General features: G+C 49.7%; 1 protein-coding gene across 7 annotated transcripts in view; it reads left to right on the top strand.

The window, feature by feature from the left end:
• PPFIBP2 (PPFIA binding protein 2) overlaps positions 1 to 18,686 on the top strand; it is a 145,787-nt gene that overhangs the window by 56,359 nt on the left and 70,742 nt on the right. Inside the window, exon 1 of one of the 7 annotated variants that reach the window (XM_004780168.3) lies at positions 9,878 to 10,162. The exons of the other annotated variants lie outside the window; for them this stretch is intronic. Within the exon in view, the coding sequence (XP_004780225.1) occupies positions 10,115 to 10,162 (48 nt within the window). The 5' untranslated portion in view covers positions 9,878 to 10,114. Of the gene's footprint in view, positions 1 to 9,877; positions 10,163 to 18,686 lie in introns of those variants that run through there. 7 annotated transcript variants of the gene reach the window in all.

The raw sequence follows: 18,686 nt of genomic DNA, 5'->3' as shown, positions 1-18,686 counted from the left end.
TACAGTGTTGTCCTAATATATGTAAATTATAAAACATAGCCCCACATAGAGATTTTTTTTAAGGGCCAGGTTAAAAAAATAACACTAATACTTCCTTCCCACACACTCAAGAAATCACCTTGGGTGTCCCTACCACACCCTGTTCATATTCTATGCTCTTCTCTCCCCTTCCTGTTAGAATTTTAGTGCTTTTCGTATATACTGACCTTTTTAAAGCCCTTTGCATTGTTCGTGGCATTTTCTTCACTTTGTTTTCAAAATGCTGTTTCTGGTGCTTTAAAAGGATCGTAATTAACTGTCTTTCCTGTGTGAGTTTCTTGTTTTCCTTTTATCCCTAGAAGTGCCTTTTTTTTTTTTTTTAAACCTCAGATCAAATGATATTCACCTTTATCTTCTCCAGTAAGATTATGGTTTGATTTATATCTTAGGGTTAACTTGAATTCACCTGCAACATTTCTTAGTGTGTGGTGTGAAATAGGAACCTAATTTCTATAACTTACTAAAAAGATTCTTAAATATTTTTGATCCAAAGGCTGTCATCCTTGTTGTTAGTTTTTCAAAACGTGTTACAGAAAACTACTTATATTAAGATTTGTAGATCTCTTTTGAGGTTCTGTATGGTGGTTGGGGGAAATGCCTGCCTTTGGAGAAAGTTTCCTGAATGTTATTGCATTCAGTGTCTTTTAGAGTAATTATGGCCATCAGCAACCTATGAATGGTGTACTTTTAGGGTGGGTCAAAAGTTCATATAAACATTCCAGGATACCAGGACAGGATGTGAAGTTTTGAATCTGGACAGAGACAGCCTATCTGTATATTGGATCTTGCAGCCCTAGTTTATAATCTGGGGGCATACACATTCCATAGTAGGTCAGACCTATATGGAAATGGAATCCAAAGTAGTGAACAGATCCACCAGTACTTTTTAATTGGTTTTAGATTGGTCCTTCTAGAAGACTTGAAATTGTGGTCTGTGGACCAGCAACTTTGCCAGCCGCTGGTAGTTTGCTTGCTGCTTGGTGTCTTTAGAAAAGGGCACAATACGGGAGCTGCCACCCCCCTGTCCCTTTACCCACTGAACCATCTCGCAGTGATTCATATTGTCATTAAAGTTTGAGACACACTGCTTTTTACCTCAGAGACTCACTTAAATTATTTTTTTTTTAAATGCATGTCTTAGAATAGAAACTAATAAGGCAGCTGGAAGGATCAGGCGGGCAGGGTTCATATCTGTGCATCCCTTGAATGTTTGTGCTCTACTCCTCTTTGGTCAGTTGGCTTTGCCATATCCACCCCCACCCCCCACCACCCAGTTACTGCTTGTCCTCTGTTGGCCTGGTGTGGTCCAGCTCTGCCTCGTGATCTTTCTGTCAGTTGGTGTTTTTTCTCCAGGGAAGAGGCATAGCCTGTAAAAAGGTTTATTTGTCACTAACAAGATACCGAGGAGGTAGGCGGTCCCAGGGTCAGATCAGTGGCTCTGGGATGACCTCAAGGTCATCATGGGATCGCTCTTCCCATCATTCTGCCATATCATCCTTGGGGGTTGGTATTTCCTCAGGGGTATCGCTTAACAACTGCAAGATGGTGACTGCAGCCCTAGGCAGCATGTCCAGAAGTAGGGCATGTCTTGTCCTGTGTTTTTTTTTCCAATTAGAAAGGGAACTCTTTTTCTCTGAAGCCCTGCAGCCGACTTCTAGTATGTACCTCAGGTCCAGATTTGTTCACTTGTGCAAACTGTAGCTGCAAGGGAGGCTGAGAAACAGGTATTGGCACTTTGTCCAAAAGGAGTCATGACAGGAGGGAGGGGGCATGAATGGCTCCTGGGAACACAGCCCAGAGCAACTGCCACATGGCCTTTAGACTTGATTTGTCTTCTTGTTGACAAATTCTTTTTATGTTTTCTCTCCAGTGTTTATTCCGTGTGTGTGTGTGTGTGTGTGTGTGTGTGACTTATATTCCTGAAGGAGAGGATCTAATTGGCTGCCTCCTGATTTTCAAGTCAAGTCCTCCAGGCCTACAAACAGCTGTTAGGTGCAAAAGAAGTAGAAATTAAAGACCCTGCATTTACACACAGCTGTGGATTAGCTGCCCTGGGGTGCGTGGGGTAGAAGATGCTGTCTTCGTGCTATGGGCCCTCAGACACTGATGTCAGCATCCAGGGTACATGAGGAGAACGGGTGCTGTGGAGGCAGAGGTGGCTCTGGGGGAATGGTTGGTGTTTTCATAGGAACAAACAACAGATGAGTCTGGGCCCTGCCTTTGTCTCAGGTGGAGGAGGAGCTCCCGGTCCTAGTGCATCCCAGACAGCTTGTCTCCCTACAGTGGGGCTGTCTTTCCTTCTGCCAGGGGCTGGCAGGCTGGACAGATGACAAGGGGCACCAGCGAAGACTCTGCCTGGGGATAGTTAGCAACAGGCCAGACTCCTAAAGACCCAGTGCAGCAGACTGCCCAGGATTCAGTGGTGCTGGGTTGTGAGTAAATCTCCAGAAATTTGGGGCCTAAAATAGGGTCTTCCCTTCTTTGGCAGGCAGTAGGATGAGGAAAAGTGAGCTCCAGTTCCAGAAGGGTGTGTGTGGGGGGGTTCTCTAGGCTGGGGACCCCCTCTGGGCTTCAATGAGGAAAGGAACCAAGTGCCCAGATTCCCTTGTCATGGAAGTGGTATCTGTCTGGCTTGTCACAGGGAATTGATAGAGTGGTTGGGAGCTTCTGATAAGGTTCTTCTGTAGGGAAAGCGTCCCGGGGTCCAGGGTGAGCCATGCGGCCTGACCGGCAGAGAAGCTTCTATAAGGCTCTCCTGTGTGAGGTCAGGAGAGGAAAGAGTCATCCTGCACTTTGGGTAGACCGGACCCCGCTCAGGGTCAGTACTAGAGAGAGTGAGGCTGAGGCCCAGGGTGAGGCTGAGGCCCTGGCTGCGGGGCCGAGGCCTCTCTGCTGTGGTGGGCACTGAGCTGAGCTCACGTCCCTGCTGCCACCTCCACAGCCTGTGGCGGAGTGCAGACAATGCCCTCAAGGAGAGCATAGCCATTTCTGGTCAAGAGCCCCTCCCTCAGTCCCACCAGATGGTCCTGAAGGCCAGAGAGGCTAGGGATGCTCATCCATGACCCAGACATACAGCACAAGCAGGGAGATGCTGGTCCATTCTGGCCACATCCCAGAATCCGGCTGGACCTTGAGTGGGGCTTTTCCAGAGCGCGGAAGGGGTGTCATGTTCCTCCACGCCTGCTTGCTTGGCTGGATGGAGGCTGGTTGGAGAACCAGGGCTAGGCTGGGAGTAGAGCTCAGAGACAGACTAGTGTTCCAGCTTCCAGTGGGCTCAGCAGGGCTGGGTACAGCCAGGTAGCAGCAGGCTGGTAAGATCTGGGTTGCTGGGTGATATGCAAGAGCCATCAGAGCCAGCAGTGTTTCCAGATGGAGCAACTCAGGGGCTTCTGTAACCTTTCAGTATAGATGCCTCCTCTCCTCCTACAAAATGCTAGGTCTAGATGGCTGTTCAGTGGCTTTGGTGTGGGTCAGGGGAATCCTGCATAAAGACCTAAGGCTTCAGGGTCTCAAGATGAAGTCCAAGGAAAGGCTGGCAAGTCAGGGTAACCCAGGCTCTGGGGTGAGGGGAAGAGGTGGGCAGGAAACCCACAGCAGGACCATATGCCAGGCCCCTCTCTGCAAGCCGGGTTTCCGGAGTGGCTTGGCCTCTGAGCAGGAGCCCTGACTTTCCTCCACAAGAGTGCAGGTGTCCTGGATAGGGTGCTTAGGCAGCACCGAAGCACGCTGAGGCAGAATGGGAGGTAGGGATGAGTTAAGAGACCTGTGGCCTGCTGCTTGCATGTAACTTTGGATGGGCCTCTTCCCTCCTCGGGGACCCCATCTCCCTACTGGAAGTGACCACTGCTTTGACAAGATCTGGCCGGGCATTCTGGTCCTGTCTTCGTGGTCAGCACCAGCCATTGCCTTCCCCCAGCCAAGGCCTTTGGGTTTCCAGAGTAGAAACAGGTTAGGGAGCCTCTCTGGGCACAGCTGCCCCGTGGTCTGAGCTTGGCGGAGGCTGACCTCTCAGGACCGCTGAAATGGGGTGGGGAGCGACATCCTCTGTAGCCTGTGTACTCACCTCTGACCACCTGCTGTAGCTTCAGGAGCCTGCGGTTCCCTTCTTCACTAGTCCATCACAAAAGAAAGTGGCCCAGGCCCAGGAGGGCCACCCCCTCATTGCTCCAGTACCTTGTCACAGATGGCTGGTTCCTCAGCTCCCAGCTCCTCAAACAGAGGCCCCTGCCAGTCCTCCCAGATTCAGTTTGCAATCTTTCATTCTGGCCAAAGAAGCAAATCTGTTTACCATATTGAACAGTCAGAGGAGTTTCAAGAAAAGGTAGGGAGAAAAAGCTGGTTCTATGAGTTATGAACTGTGAGCTTGTTTCTCTTCTGCCATGTGTGATTTCTCTCTGTATCTTTGTTCCCCACTTGGGGCCTTGAACAAAAGATGGATCAGGGTATATGCATGTTGGACGTACTCATTTTGAAAAGTTAGTGGCAGTCAGAGGGAGAGTAAGACTCCTGCTGAGCAGGGAACCAGTGGGGGACTCGATCCCAGACCCTGGGATCATGACTTGAACCAGATGCAGACGATTAATGGATTAAGCCACACACATATCCCTTCCTATGGATTTTGAGAGAAGGGGAAATTTGGTGCTTACATTGTAAGGGGAGAAAAAATAGAGCTTATGTGAGCCAATTCAGTGTGAATTTCTTGCCTTTCCCTTGAGTGAGAGCTGAAAGTCCTAGGTATGGGCACCATCCTCCACTTTTCTTCCTCTTCTTCTTTTTTCCCCCCACTTGTGCTTTGCTCCCCAGGGACTCCTCGAGACTTCACCTGAGCAGGGCTGGGGTGCTAGTCCGGTTCTTTGTTCCTGTGCAGTACTGGATGAAACCGCTAGGTGGCAGTCAGGGATAAATGCTAGAAAGTCTAAAGCCCAAGGAAGAAGGTGCAGGCTTTATGTAAGAAAAAATAGCTTTGTTTGTTTCAGTTAGAAAGATGACCTAAGCTCCCCTCTTAGGGGAGCTTAATGAAGCTGCTGGGCAGCGTACCTGGCTCAGTTGGGAGAGTTCTTTCCCATTTTCCTCGGAACCCACTGGAGAAAGGGCAGGCCTGAGAGGTCACTATTGTTTGTGCTGGGGGAGAGGAAATGGGAGGGCTGAGGGCTGCTGCTGGGAGCAGCGACCTGGTCTTCATTGTCAAGGCAGAGAAGACCTCTCCAAACCCCTTCGTTCCAGTGACTTTTGCTGGGGCTCTATTAGGATGACTCCTTCCATTCCAGGAGGCATTTCCTGGCCATCAGCTGCCAGGCCCTGCCCTAGAGGAAACCTGCACCTTAGATTTTTTTTAATACATTTTTCCTGGCATAGCAGCTCGGAATGGGGACCCTGCAGCTACTATAAACTCTGCAGTTTTCACTTTCCTGGATGTTTGCACATGCCGCCTCTCCCACCCCCACCCACCCCCGCCATTAAACTGTACCCTCCTAAATTCTAGAGGTCTGGCTCCTTTCAGACCTGACTTGAGGATATGATTTCAGTCCCTAAGAACCAATGTTTATAAATGACCAAGAATGTGCAAACACTGGTAAATGAGCAAATAAACCCTTCCCCACTAAATTTCCTGCTTCAGGTCCAGGGGACATGGTGGCTGATGTTGCCAGGTTAGCATAACATGGGGTCTGAGCATGTAGACACCCACCCACCCTGCATCCACCAGGACCCTTCTGCCCTTTCAGGCACCTCTGGGAGGGAGGGAGAAAGGGAGGGAGGGAGGAGAGCTCCGAAGGATTCGAACTTCCAGGCAAACTTCAATACCCTGTACTTTAAGAAACTTCTAAACATGGTTTCCTAATCTTTGACTATACAAATACAAGATCTTCAGATATAAGCATCACCGGGGAGCTTGTTAGCAATGCAGTTTCAGGTCCCATTCTCAACCTTCAGGGTCAGAATCTGCATTTTTACAAGAACACTCTCAACTCAGGTGATTTGTTTTAAATGGGGAAGTATTGCCCTAGCCAGGGGTCAGCAGCCTATGGCATGTGTTTGGCTCACTGTTTATTTCTTATGCCCAATGAGGTAAGGATGATTTTTATGTTTTTCAGTGATTGAGGAATTATGAGCATATTTTATGTGAAAATGGTCTAAAATTCTAATTTCAGTGTCCACAAATAAGGTGTTAACATAGCCACACTCTTTGGTTTATATGTTAGCTGTGGCTGCTTTTGCATTTCCAAATGGCAGAGTTGAGTGTAAATGAGACCATATGGGCTACAAAGCCTAAAACATTTGCCATCTGGCCCTTTATGGGAAAAGTCTGCTGATTCCTGCTGATCCTTGTCCCAGCTCCTTGTGGTGGTGGGTTCCCATGCTTGTGCCCAATGGGGACTTGGGCTCCTTTGGCCAGGATGCTGCTTACCGGGAGCCCAAAGGATCAGTGTCCTTGGGCTGGGCCCCTCCCTGTCCTCCGCTCTCCCCACTCCCCAGTGGCAGATCCACCGTGCACCACACCTGTTGAAGGATACAAACTTGTATCTGGTATTCCAGGGCTATCTTGACACCTGTCACCATGGCCCAGAGCCCAAGGCTCGGGGCTAAGCTAGAGCTCAGGGTGCAGGTGTCCGGTCACAATGGCACGTGACCCATGAGACCCCCTCTCAGTCCAGAGTTCTACCCAGTTAGATGCTGCTGACTCCTGGTGGGGTGTAGAAACTTAGGAAGCCGTCCTCAGTCCTCACACGTATGTGAAACTCCAGCCACAAAGGTGACTCTCCTGGGGCTCCCTGCTAAGCCCTGGGATGAGGAGGGGGACAAGCTACCTGTGTTTCCCAGTCCAAACCTGACTACTCTGCCCTCTTCACTGTGTTTTTAGGCCCCAGATGCTCAGGCACTCGGTGTCATGCCCTTTGCCCTCAGCTGGCTACCTCATGTTCCAGATGGTGCTGAGCTGAGTGTGGTTGCTGGGGAGTGCTTTGCTTTTGGGAAGGCCCCAAGGGCTTTTGGGGTCACCCTAATAACTCCTATTTGTGTACCCCCTGTGGTTCCTGAGAACGCACCTTAGCAGTGGGTCCAAGGCAGTGTACTAGATAGGAGGCCCATCCCCCACTTTCCTTTAAGGGAAGGTTAAACCTTGCAGATTAATACAGCATAGGCCAGATAAAACCCAGGCTTGTAATTCTTTGGGAGTCACGGATCATTTTGATAATCTGGAAACGTTGTTTTCAGAGAAATAGTGATTTATACATCCAAATAGTATTCTGCTCCTAGGTCTTTTGGAGTGTTATTCTGTGAATTTTTTAGTTGAATTACAACCCCCTTTTTTAAAAGGCTGAGGTAGAAATTGCTACTTGAGGATACCATAAAAATATGTCAAGAATTTAGCTGCTGCTTGTCTGGATTCCTCCCTCCTCTTTCCCTTTCTCCACCCTCCGGCCTCACATTGGTCACATGTGAGGTGAGTTAAGAGATGAACATCAGGGGTGCCTGGGTGGCTCAGTGGGTTAAGCTGCTGCCTTTGGTTCAGGTCTTGATCCAGGGGTCCTGGGATCAAGCCCTGCATCGGGCTCTCTGCTTGGTGGGGAGCCTGCTTCCCCCCCCCCCTCTCTGCCTACCTTTCTGCCTACTTATGATCTCTCTTTGTCAAAAAAATAAATAAAATCTTTAAAAAAAAAAAAAGAGAGAGATGAACATCAGTTCCATCTTTTCCTCTCAGTGGAGCATCATTACCCTAGGGAAACACACCTTTAGGACCCATGTTCTCCCAGTTGAATTTTAGGCTTGCCTTGCAAGTCTTACCATGTGAGCCTCACTCTTTCACTCAAAGAATGTTTCAGTTGGAACTGAACACATACATGTTCTCCAGTCTGGTGCAGTGCACAGACCTGTCAGCGGTCCATGGTGGTTCAGTACAACAGGACAGGTAGTGAAGTGCAGGGGGGTGTGGCTGCTGGGAAGGGGCTGCCACTGGAGCCAACCCCACAGGCAGGTGGGAGCTGGCAAGGTTGAGAGAGGCCACCACACTGCTGCCTTGTCCTTTCCCTCCTCCTCACACCAGAACCTACTAAAAAGCACCGAGCTATGACCACAGGGAGCAGGGGCTGGAATTGTGCCCTGTGTCTCCCCAACCAGCCCCCAAACCCACTCTAGAGGCCTCTTCTTCCCTAGGGCCCCAGAAACACCTTTACCACATACCATGTGATGATTCTTTATTTGCTCAGGGCAAGAAGTCGGTTTCATTTGCCTTGGACACTGGGCAAATGCATGTTGATGAATTCTTCCTTAGGCTTTCCCAGACGTTCAGACAGGAAAAAAAACAAAAACGAAGCTTTACCTACCCCTGCAACCTTACAGACCTGTTTTCCCCAACATATCCTACCCTAGTTCTGGTCAGGGAACTTCAACCAGGTGGGGCCCAGGCCTTGACTGAACTGGGCCAGAGGCGAGAAGGGCCTAGAGCTCAGCGCACGGACAGCAGAGCCTGCTTTTCCTTTCCAGCCTCTGATCTGGGTGTGCCTCCAGGAATTTACTCCTCCCCTCATGCCAGCTGCTGGCCAGAGCTCCCCGGCTGCTGCCTCTCATCTCTGTGGATGGGCCAGCCTGCTGGTGACTAGGCTGCCAGGCCCAATTCTGGGCCGTGCTGGATTTCGAGGCCATGCTGAGGGGCATAGCGACACCCAGTAGAGCCTTCTCTTCAGGCTAGCATTTCAGGAACACCCCCACTCTGGGGACCCCCTAAGGGCACCAGGAAGGCCCCCACCATCACAAGATGTACATCTGCAAGTCATTGACGGCAGCAGAGCCCAGAGGTCTTGTGTGTAACCACAGTTCCCGCCGTACCCGCATCAAGGATCACTTTCATAATCACTCTAGCCAAAGGCCGCACGTTAAGGGCCAGGCGAGGGAGAAAAGCTGTGTTTAGGGAAGCTCTCAGAGGAGTGGGGGGTGAGTGGAGGTGAAGGGCAGCCATGTGGGGGAGGAGGGGCAGGCAGGGATGGGGAGACCACCCTGGAAGGCCAGCCCAGGAAAGCAGACACAATTCCCCATCTCTACCAGCCCCTGCCTTTCTAGGGCTCCTCCCAGACTCTCCCTACATCTCATGGGCACCCACTGGAAGGGGCCTCTCCTTCCCCCTTCCCTGGCTTCTGAGGCAGCTAAGCTGGAGTGGGAGATAGCCAGCAAGGCCCACCTCGGGCTCAGTGGGAGCTGTACCCATCCTGGTGCTAAATATGCCCCAGGAAGGCCTGGCTGTATGGGGGGCGAACAGAACCCCCAGGCCAAACTCCCTCAGTGCCAAATGTCTCCTGGGGAGTAGCAGTTCGCCCCTGGCAGACAGAGCCACCAGCGCCAAAGACAGCGGGCCAGCCACCCAGACCGGAGCTGGTTCTGAATGTGTTCTTTTTTGGGAAAAAATGGCTTTCCTCAGGGCCCAAGCCGACACCCGCCTGGAAAAGGGGTAGGCGTGGGCTTCGGGGTGGGGGTCAGGCTGTGTGTGGGAACCAGCAGCTCCTCCAAGAGCAGCACTTATTTTTAGTCTTCTCCCCAGTCCCAAATAAACCGAGAGCAGCTGGGAGCCTGTGGGTAAATGCAGAGTGGAGCAGAGACAGGAAATCGGGGTCTCTTGGTAATGAGTTCCAGCCACTGCAGAAAGGGGAAGCCAGACGAGGAATTTTCTTCAGGACTGTTTCCCTCTGGCAGGCTCTGGTATTATCACCAAAAAAAAATGTTCCTGTGTGTGTGTGTGCGTGTGTGTGTGTGTTTACAACTCCTGTCCAAGTCTGTCTTTTTCCCCTACCTTTTTTCGAGGTTTGATTGCTGCTCAGGCTCTGAATCCCAGAGCTGGTGCCTGCGTGTGTCTGGGGGCGGAGGGGGAGGACACTGGAGCAGCACGGTCTGGTCTGAGCCGTTGTGTATCTGAAACTGTTTAGGGAAAGGCTGAAGGACATGGGCCAGGGAAGTGGGGAAACTTGAACACAGCTTGACGTCCCGAGGGGGAGGGGGCAGAAGCAAGGAAGAGGAGAGAATTTGGTCTCTAGCCAGAAAAAAGGGCTTTTTCCACCAAGGAATCTAACTGCTGACATGGGTGCCCAGCATGGATGGGGACATTGATGTTTACAAGCATTTTGCGTGGCTGAAGAGGGTAAGTGACTGGCTCCTTTGGAGTGAGTGGGTCTCCCGGGAGATAAGGAAGGGCTAGAGAGATGCTGGGGGGTGGGAGGGCAGGGGTAGTATTTGTCCAGCAAAGCCCTGTGGTGGCCAAGTTCTCCATGAGAATCTAATTATAGGCACTAGGGGAGAAAACAGTCAGCTGTCTTTGTTTCTCCACTGACATTCTGGTGAATGAGCCTCTGTGCAGAAAGGCACGGAGGGGTGAAGAAAGTTCGTTAGTTTAACTCGGGCGCTTAAACAGTTGGAGGCTCCAAACGCTGTGACCAGAGAAAAGTGTCCCACTGCCTTTGGGTCTGAGGACGCAGAGAGTAAGCTGCTGCCTTTCAGATTCAGACCTCAGTCTCTGCTCTGATATTATCTGAGGCCGAGTGTTAGCTGCTATCAGCCAGGACAGCTTCTGTGTTTCCGGAGGAAGGCTCTTCTGACCGCTCTGAAGCCAGGGGTTTGGGTTGCAAGTTGTTTATGCCCTTTCTTTAGGGGATGAGCTCAAGCGTGTGGTGTGAGCCACGAACGAATGAATGAATGAATGTTGGGGCTGGAGTAGCATCCGTACTCGCCGAACTTGGGCTCTTTCCTCCTTTGCAATCATCTTTAAACCAGTCAAGATGGTTGTCCATTTTATTTTCACACGGAGGCTGAGTGTTTCTCAGCAGCAGGAAGGGCAAAACAGCTGACAGATAAGAGATTGGACATTGTAACCGGGGAGGGACAGGATGTGTCCAGCTCTGAAGGCCCCCGATCGCCACCCCCAGACGAGGGGATGCTGGCTTTTGTGTGCACGCTCTGCGGCACGCGTTGAGCAAATATTTATAGAGACGGGGGTACTGGGCGAGCAAAGTGGAATTCGTCTCTGCTCTTGGGGAGCCGCTGTCCGATGTGGCAGGCTGAGGTTACCGTCCCAGCAGATAAAGCTGAAGTTACAAATCAAGTGCAGAGAGGAGAGGGAGCTGTTACTAGGCACCATCGAGGAGGAGGAACGAGTGAGGAGGAGCAATCAGGGAGCCCTCCGAGCAAGGAATGCTTCACCGAGACCTGAAGAGTAGGAGCGAGTCAGGTGGAAAGTGGGGGGAAGAACATTCCAGGCAAAGAGGCCAGAGTGTATAAAGGTTCCTAAAGCAGGAGGGAGTTGGGCAAGCTTCAAGACTGAGAGAAAGCCGGAGTGGGTAAACTCCGTGACAGGGGAGCTGGCCGATGCCCAGTCACTCAGGGCAGCGGAGGATAAAGCTTGTGGGGGACGTGCTTTGTGTGACAGGGAACTTGTGGACTGGGAGTGACCTGGCACACATGGGGGGATCCAGTTTGTATTTTAAGAAAATTACTCTCGCTGTGATGTGGTATATGGCAAGCGTGTGATGAAAGTAAGGCAGCTGAACAAAACTAGAGCTTTGGGGACTCGCCGGGAGCCGCTGGCAACTGCATTTAACCCTCCATTTAACAAAGCCCGGGAGAGGCTGAGGACCTCATGCTTGTTATTGTTAGAACTCCTCATGGTGCAGCCTGGCCTTGGACCCTGCTTTCTGTCTCCCAGTCCAGTTCTCCTTCCTCCCCCCTTTTGCCAAATATGTAGAAAACTATTGGTTTAGAACCCAGCCGAAATCCTGTCTGTGCTCAGCCCCTGCCCAGCTTTGGCATGGGGGCATTGTGGCCAGCAGAGAGCGCATTGAGGGGACCAGACATTTTGGCAAAGGTTTGTGTCCATTGTCTCAAGCATCCGAAAACCTTCACAGGAGAATCTGGGGGAAAATAGGTGAGAAGTGCACTTCCCATCACTGAGTCTGTTTTCCTAGCTCCAAATGAAGCTTTTAAATCAGGAGGTCTTCCAGCTGTGATGCATGTGGGGCTATCGGTGCCACGTCCCACTGGCTTGAACTCCACACCTCTTTCCCAAGTTCTGTCTGTAGAGGAACTGATTCCACACATGCTGCGATGTAGGCGGGCAGCTTGTCCTGAGACCCAGGCTGGCCACGTTGGCTCCTGTGCACAATGCAAGTTGGATGAGGGACGCTTGAAGCAAGTAGACCTCAGAAACCGCTGGGATGACTCCTAGCAAAAAAGATAGTTTTCTTCTACTTTTAGAATGTTAATGATCATTAGAAACAAAGCACAAAGTGTTGGGTATGACCCGGGAAGAATAATCAGAGTATCTGTACCTAAAACACTACTGCCAGATTCTTCTTTTTTAAATCCTCTTTAAAAAATCCCTTTATCCTGTGACCCTGGTCCTAAGACCGCAGGACTTGCCTGTAGTCTGGGAATGAAAGCCCAAGATCAGCTGCCTGCTTGACCTTTGAGAGTTTTTGCAACCCAGCCTCAACTTACCTTTTAAAAAAAAATACTTTATTTATTTACTTGGGAGAGAGCAAGTAAGAGCATGAGAGGGTAAGTCAGAGGGAGAAGCAGACTCCCGGCGGAGCTGGGAGCCCAATGCGGAACTCAATCCCGGGACTCCGGGATCATGACCTGAGCTGAAGACAGTCGCTTCACCTGAGCTGAAGACAGTTGCTTAACCAACTGCGCCACCCAGGCGCCCTCAACTTACCGTTTGAAGCCCATCCTTTATACCGACTCTGAGCTCCGGCGTGAGCTCCCTGCATTCCTAAGCTTATGTCCAATGTCTTCCTTCTCCTTGTTGACACCCACTTCATCTGACTCCATCAAGGCTCTCGTTTGGCTGCAGTCCTCTGCTGGCCCCATCCCTGCCATGGGCTCCTTGGCTGCGGGTCTTCAGTGCCTCCTGTCTGCGGGGCTCATACCTCCCTTCTCCCGCTCGTCCTCCAGCCGAAGTGGCTTGGAGAGCGGGTTTCTCTAGGCCCGGTTTTGAAGGTGCAAACACTATCGCCTTCATTTTTCCATGCAGAAGGGGAGACTCTAGAAGAGATGGATGAGGGGTGATCTGGCGTACAGGCTAGAAGCCCTTGCACTTAAGACCAGCCTGGGAGGGCAGGGTCTCAGAGCAAGGCCAAGTCTTTGAATTTGGGGACAACGGGGGAGATGCCTGTGGGCAAGGAGGCACCGAGTAGCAGGGAAAGCATTGGCTCAGAAAAAGGGAACATTGTTCTGTGGCCTTTGGGGGATGGGATACTGTGTACTATTGTAATTAAGAACATGTGGTTTGAAGTAAGGCCTGCACTGGAATCTTGGCTTTGTCACACTTACTAGCTACGTGATCAGCCCTGGATTTCTTCATCTCTAAAATGAGGAGGGTATAGTACCTGCTGCATACAGGTGTTGTGTGAATCAAGTTAGCTAACATCTGTAGAATGCTTTGCATAGGAACATGCCTATGCAAAGAATCGCTGTACCTATGAACTGCTACTGACCGTTGTGAGGGAGGTGGGAACCAAAGGGAGAACCAATTGGGTTCTCTCCAGTGGCATGTGCTATGCCATTCTTTCCTCTGGCTGTCCCCCACTTGCTGCATGCCCCGTCAAGGTCTCAAACTGAAGATCTGAAAAAGGCAGCTGTGACCTGGCCCCCGGGGAGTAGCCAGAGGCCCCAGCAGCCTCTGGCTCTGGCCAACTTGGTTGTGGCTACTGAGTGAAGGCTGACCAGAACTGAATCCAGGGACAGGGTAATCTGCTGCAAGCATCCAGAAGGCCTTTGCCGTTCAGTTGTCTGGTTCCTTACTGACTCACACCTGCCCTGCTTTGTGATCACTGGATCCAACCCACGATGGTCATGAAAGAGTCTCTAAAAATAGCCCCAGGCAGGATCCGTGGGACCCACCCACTGCCCTCTGAGCTGGGCTTATTTTCCCAGGGACAGAAATCCCACCACCATCAGCATCTTCACACTCTTGCTGGCTGCTGGCACATTCAGTGTTTAAGCCAACTTCCAGGACACAGTCACAAAGAAAAAGGAATTACTGTGGATCCCCTATACAGTGAACTTGGGTTCTGTAGTAGAGTGTGGAATAAACTCAAGCTGCGAATGTGAGACTTTTATTTTGTGTCCTCTGGTACTCAAATGGTTGACCCAGTAGCCTGGGCCAGCAGAGCTGTGAGGACAAAGAGGCGCGCAGGCATCCTAGCTCCAGACCTTGACTTGCCTCGCACTCAGGTTGGACTGCTGTGCAAGGGGGAGACACAGGCAGTGGCCTCTGAAAGCCATTCCTACTGGGTGACGGCATGGATCCTGGATTAAGCTCCTTAGGCTCATGTCTCTGCTCCGTGTGACCATGGATGATTGATTTAACCCCCGGGAGTAAGTCTCCTTGATAGTAAAATATGGATGAATAATTTGATATATGTAAAGTGCTTAGAAAATGCATTGTAAGCATTTGTTATGGCAGTGATGATCAGGATCATCACTGGCATCCTTTGCCCCATCATGCTTCTGGGTGGAGAGGTTTTCCAAGACCACGAGGAGGATAGCAGGTATGCCTACTCAAGGGTTCTAGCAGTTTCCAGTTTCCTCCAGGTACCTCCTGTCTTTAGCCAATGTACCCAACATGCCCAAGCATCCTGTCCCTCAGTATAATTGAGGAGCTAGAATTCCACCATCTCTGACCTCTGGCACCTGTGACTCCTGTCTGTCAGCCTCTTGGAGAGGCCCCCAGGCCTCTTTCCCAGCAGGGTTTAACAAGGTGACATCATAGCAGAGCCATTTGCTAAATAGCTTGTGGACAGGGCAGAACAATGCAGCCGCTGGTAGCAGGCTGGCAGCCAGGCTTGGGGATCCCGGACTCCTCCCTGCATTCTTCCCTCTCCAGTCCTCTATGTCAGCCCTTTCACACCTTTCCATCTGTCCCCAGCCTTAGGCTCCCTTCTCAACTGACTCAACTGACGTCACTACCTACTTCACTAAAGGGGTGGTGGGAGGTGATGCCACCCATAGATGAAGCTCTCCTCTTCCCTCCCCTTCACCACAAAATGTAACTATGTTCACAGCCAACATTTTCCACTTCTGTTTCATGGGCCAAGGCTATCTCAGGATCCTGTCCTCCTGACCCAGTCTGGTTCCGCTGCCTCTTGTTCCTCTAAATCGCAGCCCCGCCTGCTCGTCCCTATCCTTGGCAGAATATGCTTTTCCTTCATTCTTAGGAAAAAAAAACAAATCAAGACTGTCTTTGACCTTCTACTTGCCTCCACACTGCATAATAACTTGCCTGCCTTTCACTTGGAATCTTGGAAGAGTAGACTGAAAACTCACCATCTCTGCTCTTTTGTAACTGCTCCCAACCCCACTGTGCACTGGCTTTGTCCCTCTTGACCTCTCTCAAATTCCTTCTACAATGTTCTTCCTGCCTCCTGTTCCCAAACAACCTTTCCTATCCATTTCCTCAGAATTCATTCCAATTTGGGACTTTTGTGTCCCAAGGACCTGTTCCTAACTTTGGCCCTCTACCTAATCCCATGTTTTCCACCTATGGATCTTTCTCTCACACTCATTTGACTACTGGCCCCTTAGCAGGAGGAGGCACTGGGCATTTACTTCTAATGTCTCCAGTCACAGCACCCTCTCCACCCCCAACCCCAGCACCCGATGCTGCCCTTCTGTCCCCGAAAATGCTTTTAATACCAAGGAGCCAATGTGTCTGTTGGTATTGGCAAGATGAGGAAAGTGAGCCACTCAGAGAACCTCCTGTTTGTACTCTCTTCCTGGTCTTCATACCCTCCCTTCACAAGATAACCAGCACACTTAGAGATACCGGTTCTCCTGCAGCCCAGCACTATAGGTTCCTTACGGATCCAGCCACCTTGTCAGGAGAATTTAGCAGGGACAAAGCTTATCCAAGGCTATAATTTAGGATCAAGACCTTGGTAAACCAAATGCATTCCTTTCATTCCAGATCTTCCTTAGGATGTTCGGAACCTTCATGTACATCACACCAGCTCCTTGACTAGGGAGCTTCTCAGTGATGGTCTTCATGGTATCTTTTGTTTTCTGTGTTAGTCTGGGAAGCCAGAGTGTCTGAAGGGTAATGATTATCATGGTTTTATGGATGACTTTCTGTATTGGGAAGACTTTCCAGAGAGGCTGTTCTTCCATTCTCCTGGGGAGATTCCCTTGTAGCTTTCAAAGCTGGTTCACCATAAAGCCTCTTCTCCCCTGAGGGTATAATTGATTCCTCCTCTCCTGTGCCACTGCTACTGGCTTATTCTCTGACTGTATTTATCATATCTCAGGGTCAGACTGTAGAGCTTTTTGAGGGTAAGGACTGAATCATTTATTCAGCACAGAGCAGCACCTAGTAGGTATTTAGGAAGATTTGAGTCATTGAATAGATAAAAGAAGAACAAGTGATTACACGTACTTTAGTCAACCAAACTGTTCACTACTTACGAACTTGGCTTTGCTTTCCCCTAAAGGTGGTCACTTAGATCATTTGACAGTTCTGCTAGCAACACTTATATATAATATATAGCAACTCTGATATATAATTGAAACCAAGAGGTGGAAGATATAAAGAGGTCAGGGTCAGGATAGGTGTCTCTCGTTGGACTCCTAGTGGTTAAGGATCTGATTGCACTCCACTCATACTGCATTTGGAAGAAACTTCTTTCAACTCTGTGCCAAGGATAGTAAACTGGCTTGACTATTCTTTGCCTAGAAAAGTGGAACGGGTCCTGGGAACAGTTGTTTTTATAAGCGCTGCCAGAAAACCCTGTAACTCCCTAAACCAAAAAATCTAGGGAGATTTTTCTATTTACGAGCACTACCATTGCTCATACTGCTAGGTTCCCCGATACAGAACCTAAACTATGTAACAGGGATTGAGTATAGCTTCTGTGAGTCACTGATTATATATATATATATATGTATATATGTATTTGGTCCCCTTATTATTTTTTAAAAGATTTTTATTTATTTATTTGACAGACAGAGATCACAAGTAGGCAGAGAGGCAGGCAGAAAGAGAGATTAGGGGAAGCAGGCTCCCAGCCCAGCAGAGAACCCAACGTGGGGCTGGATCCCAGGACCCTGGGATCATGATGTGAGCCAAAGGCAGAGGCTTTAACCCACTGAGCCACCCAGGTGCCACTGGTCCCCTTATTTTTAAGGTCTGCATTTTTCACGTTTCTAAGAAGTTTGGTATGTGAGTGGTACTTCTGAGCTTGAAGTCTAGCCTTAGCGACTGTGACATCTCCCCTATGCCTGGCAGCCATGGCTCACTTGAAATTGGTTTTCTGGATTTGATAAAAAACCCCTTGACCAGGCAGCTTGGAAGTACTACACATTTTCTCTTGTTTTCTTCTTCCCCTAAAAACACACATCATCTACGTTTTTAATGACTGAAGAAGGGGAAGCCATCCCAAGACTTAACCTAAGACCAGGGCTTACCCTGGCTCATTGTTCAAAATCTCCATGTATTTACAAGCAAGGGACCCTCCTATAAAATGATCTGACCAGTTAGGACCGTATATGAACTGTGGCCAGGGTCCTGAAGGAACTGGCATTCACAGCTTCTTAGAAGCACTGAAGGAAATAAGACTTTACCTAGTGAAGACTGTAGATCTTGATATCAAAAAAGGGAGGGCAGTTGTGTCTTGGACCCCAAGGCAGGCAGCAGCTCTGAGAAGTGGCTGTTGGCTCCGAATAACACCAAGATGGCTAGAGCTGTCACACTGGAGAGCCGATTGCCTTGGGCCTTTCCCACACCCCCTGCTTGCATACCAAATGATACCCCTCATGTGACCTCTTGTCTGCCCCACTTGACTCTTCTGGAACCAGGCCTTTCCCTATGTTCAGAGAAGTGAGGTGCTGACCGGAGGGTCCTCTAGCATGTACTGGAAGGGGAATGCTGCAGAAATAGCCTACCTCACGTCCCTGAGAGTGGGCAAGAGCATGCTAGGAGAGCAGAGGCTAGCCAGACTGTGGATGAACCCTCCTGGGGTTTCTGCATGGCTTCTGGCCTTGGCATTAAGCACTTCATCCAGAACTCCGCAGAGACCTAACATGGCTATCCCTTGGCCAAGCTACAATGGAGGGGCCAGGCCAAGAGTGAGCAAGCATTATGGAATCTAAGCAGCCACCAGAGTCAGAGGGTGATGGTTCTGAGGAAGCCGCCAGGGGTGATGTGGCTGACACGCTCATGTTTAACTTCAGTTGGACTTGACTTCTCCAGATTGGAACAGAAATAAAAAATTCGAGTTTTATGATTGGTCATTAATTAGCTCTCGAAATTCTCATTGTGCTCGTTTATAATGGATGTAGCATATACTACTTAGAGCATTAGTAAAATGCTCACCAAGAAGGAAAAAATGTGGTCCTGTAGCTCTGACTCAAAACTTGGGCATCTTTTCTGGGACAATGGAAAAATGAACGCGTCCTCTGCTGTTTACTCCACAAGCATGATTCCAGAGCTCTTAGGTAGCAGTGGGTTCTATGTTGTCACTTAGGTATTTTTCCCCCCCAACCTAAAAATATTTTGTTTTTTGTTCCTTGGGCTGTTTGTACAGATCTTTACAGATACTTCATAGGTGTCCTGATCAAAAACATTGCCTTTTTGTTTTCTTGCACAAAAAAAAGTGAGTTAATTAAAACTGTCAGTA

Source organism: Mustela putorius, unplaced genomic scaffold (assembly GCF_011764305.1).
Source record: "Mustela putorius furo isolate JIRA1106 unplaced genomic scaffold, ASM1176430v1.1 tig00003859_pilon_pilon_pilon, whole genome shotgun sequence".
In the NCBI taxonomy this organism is placed as follows: domain Eukaryota; kingdom Metazoa; phylum Chordata; class Mammalia; order Carnivora; family Mustelidae; genus Mustela; species Mustela putorius.
This window is presented reverse-complemented; position numbering and strand designations above follow the sequence as displayed.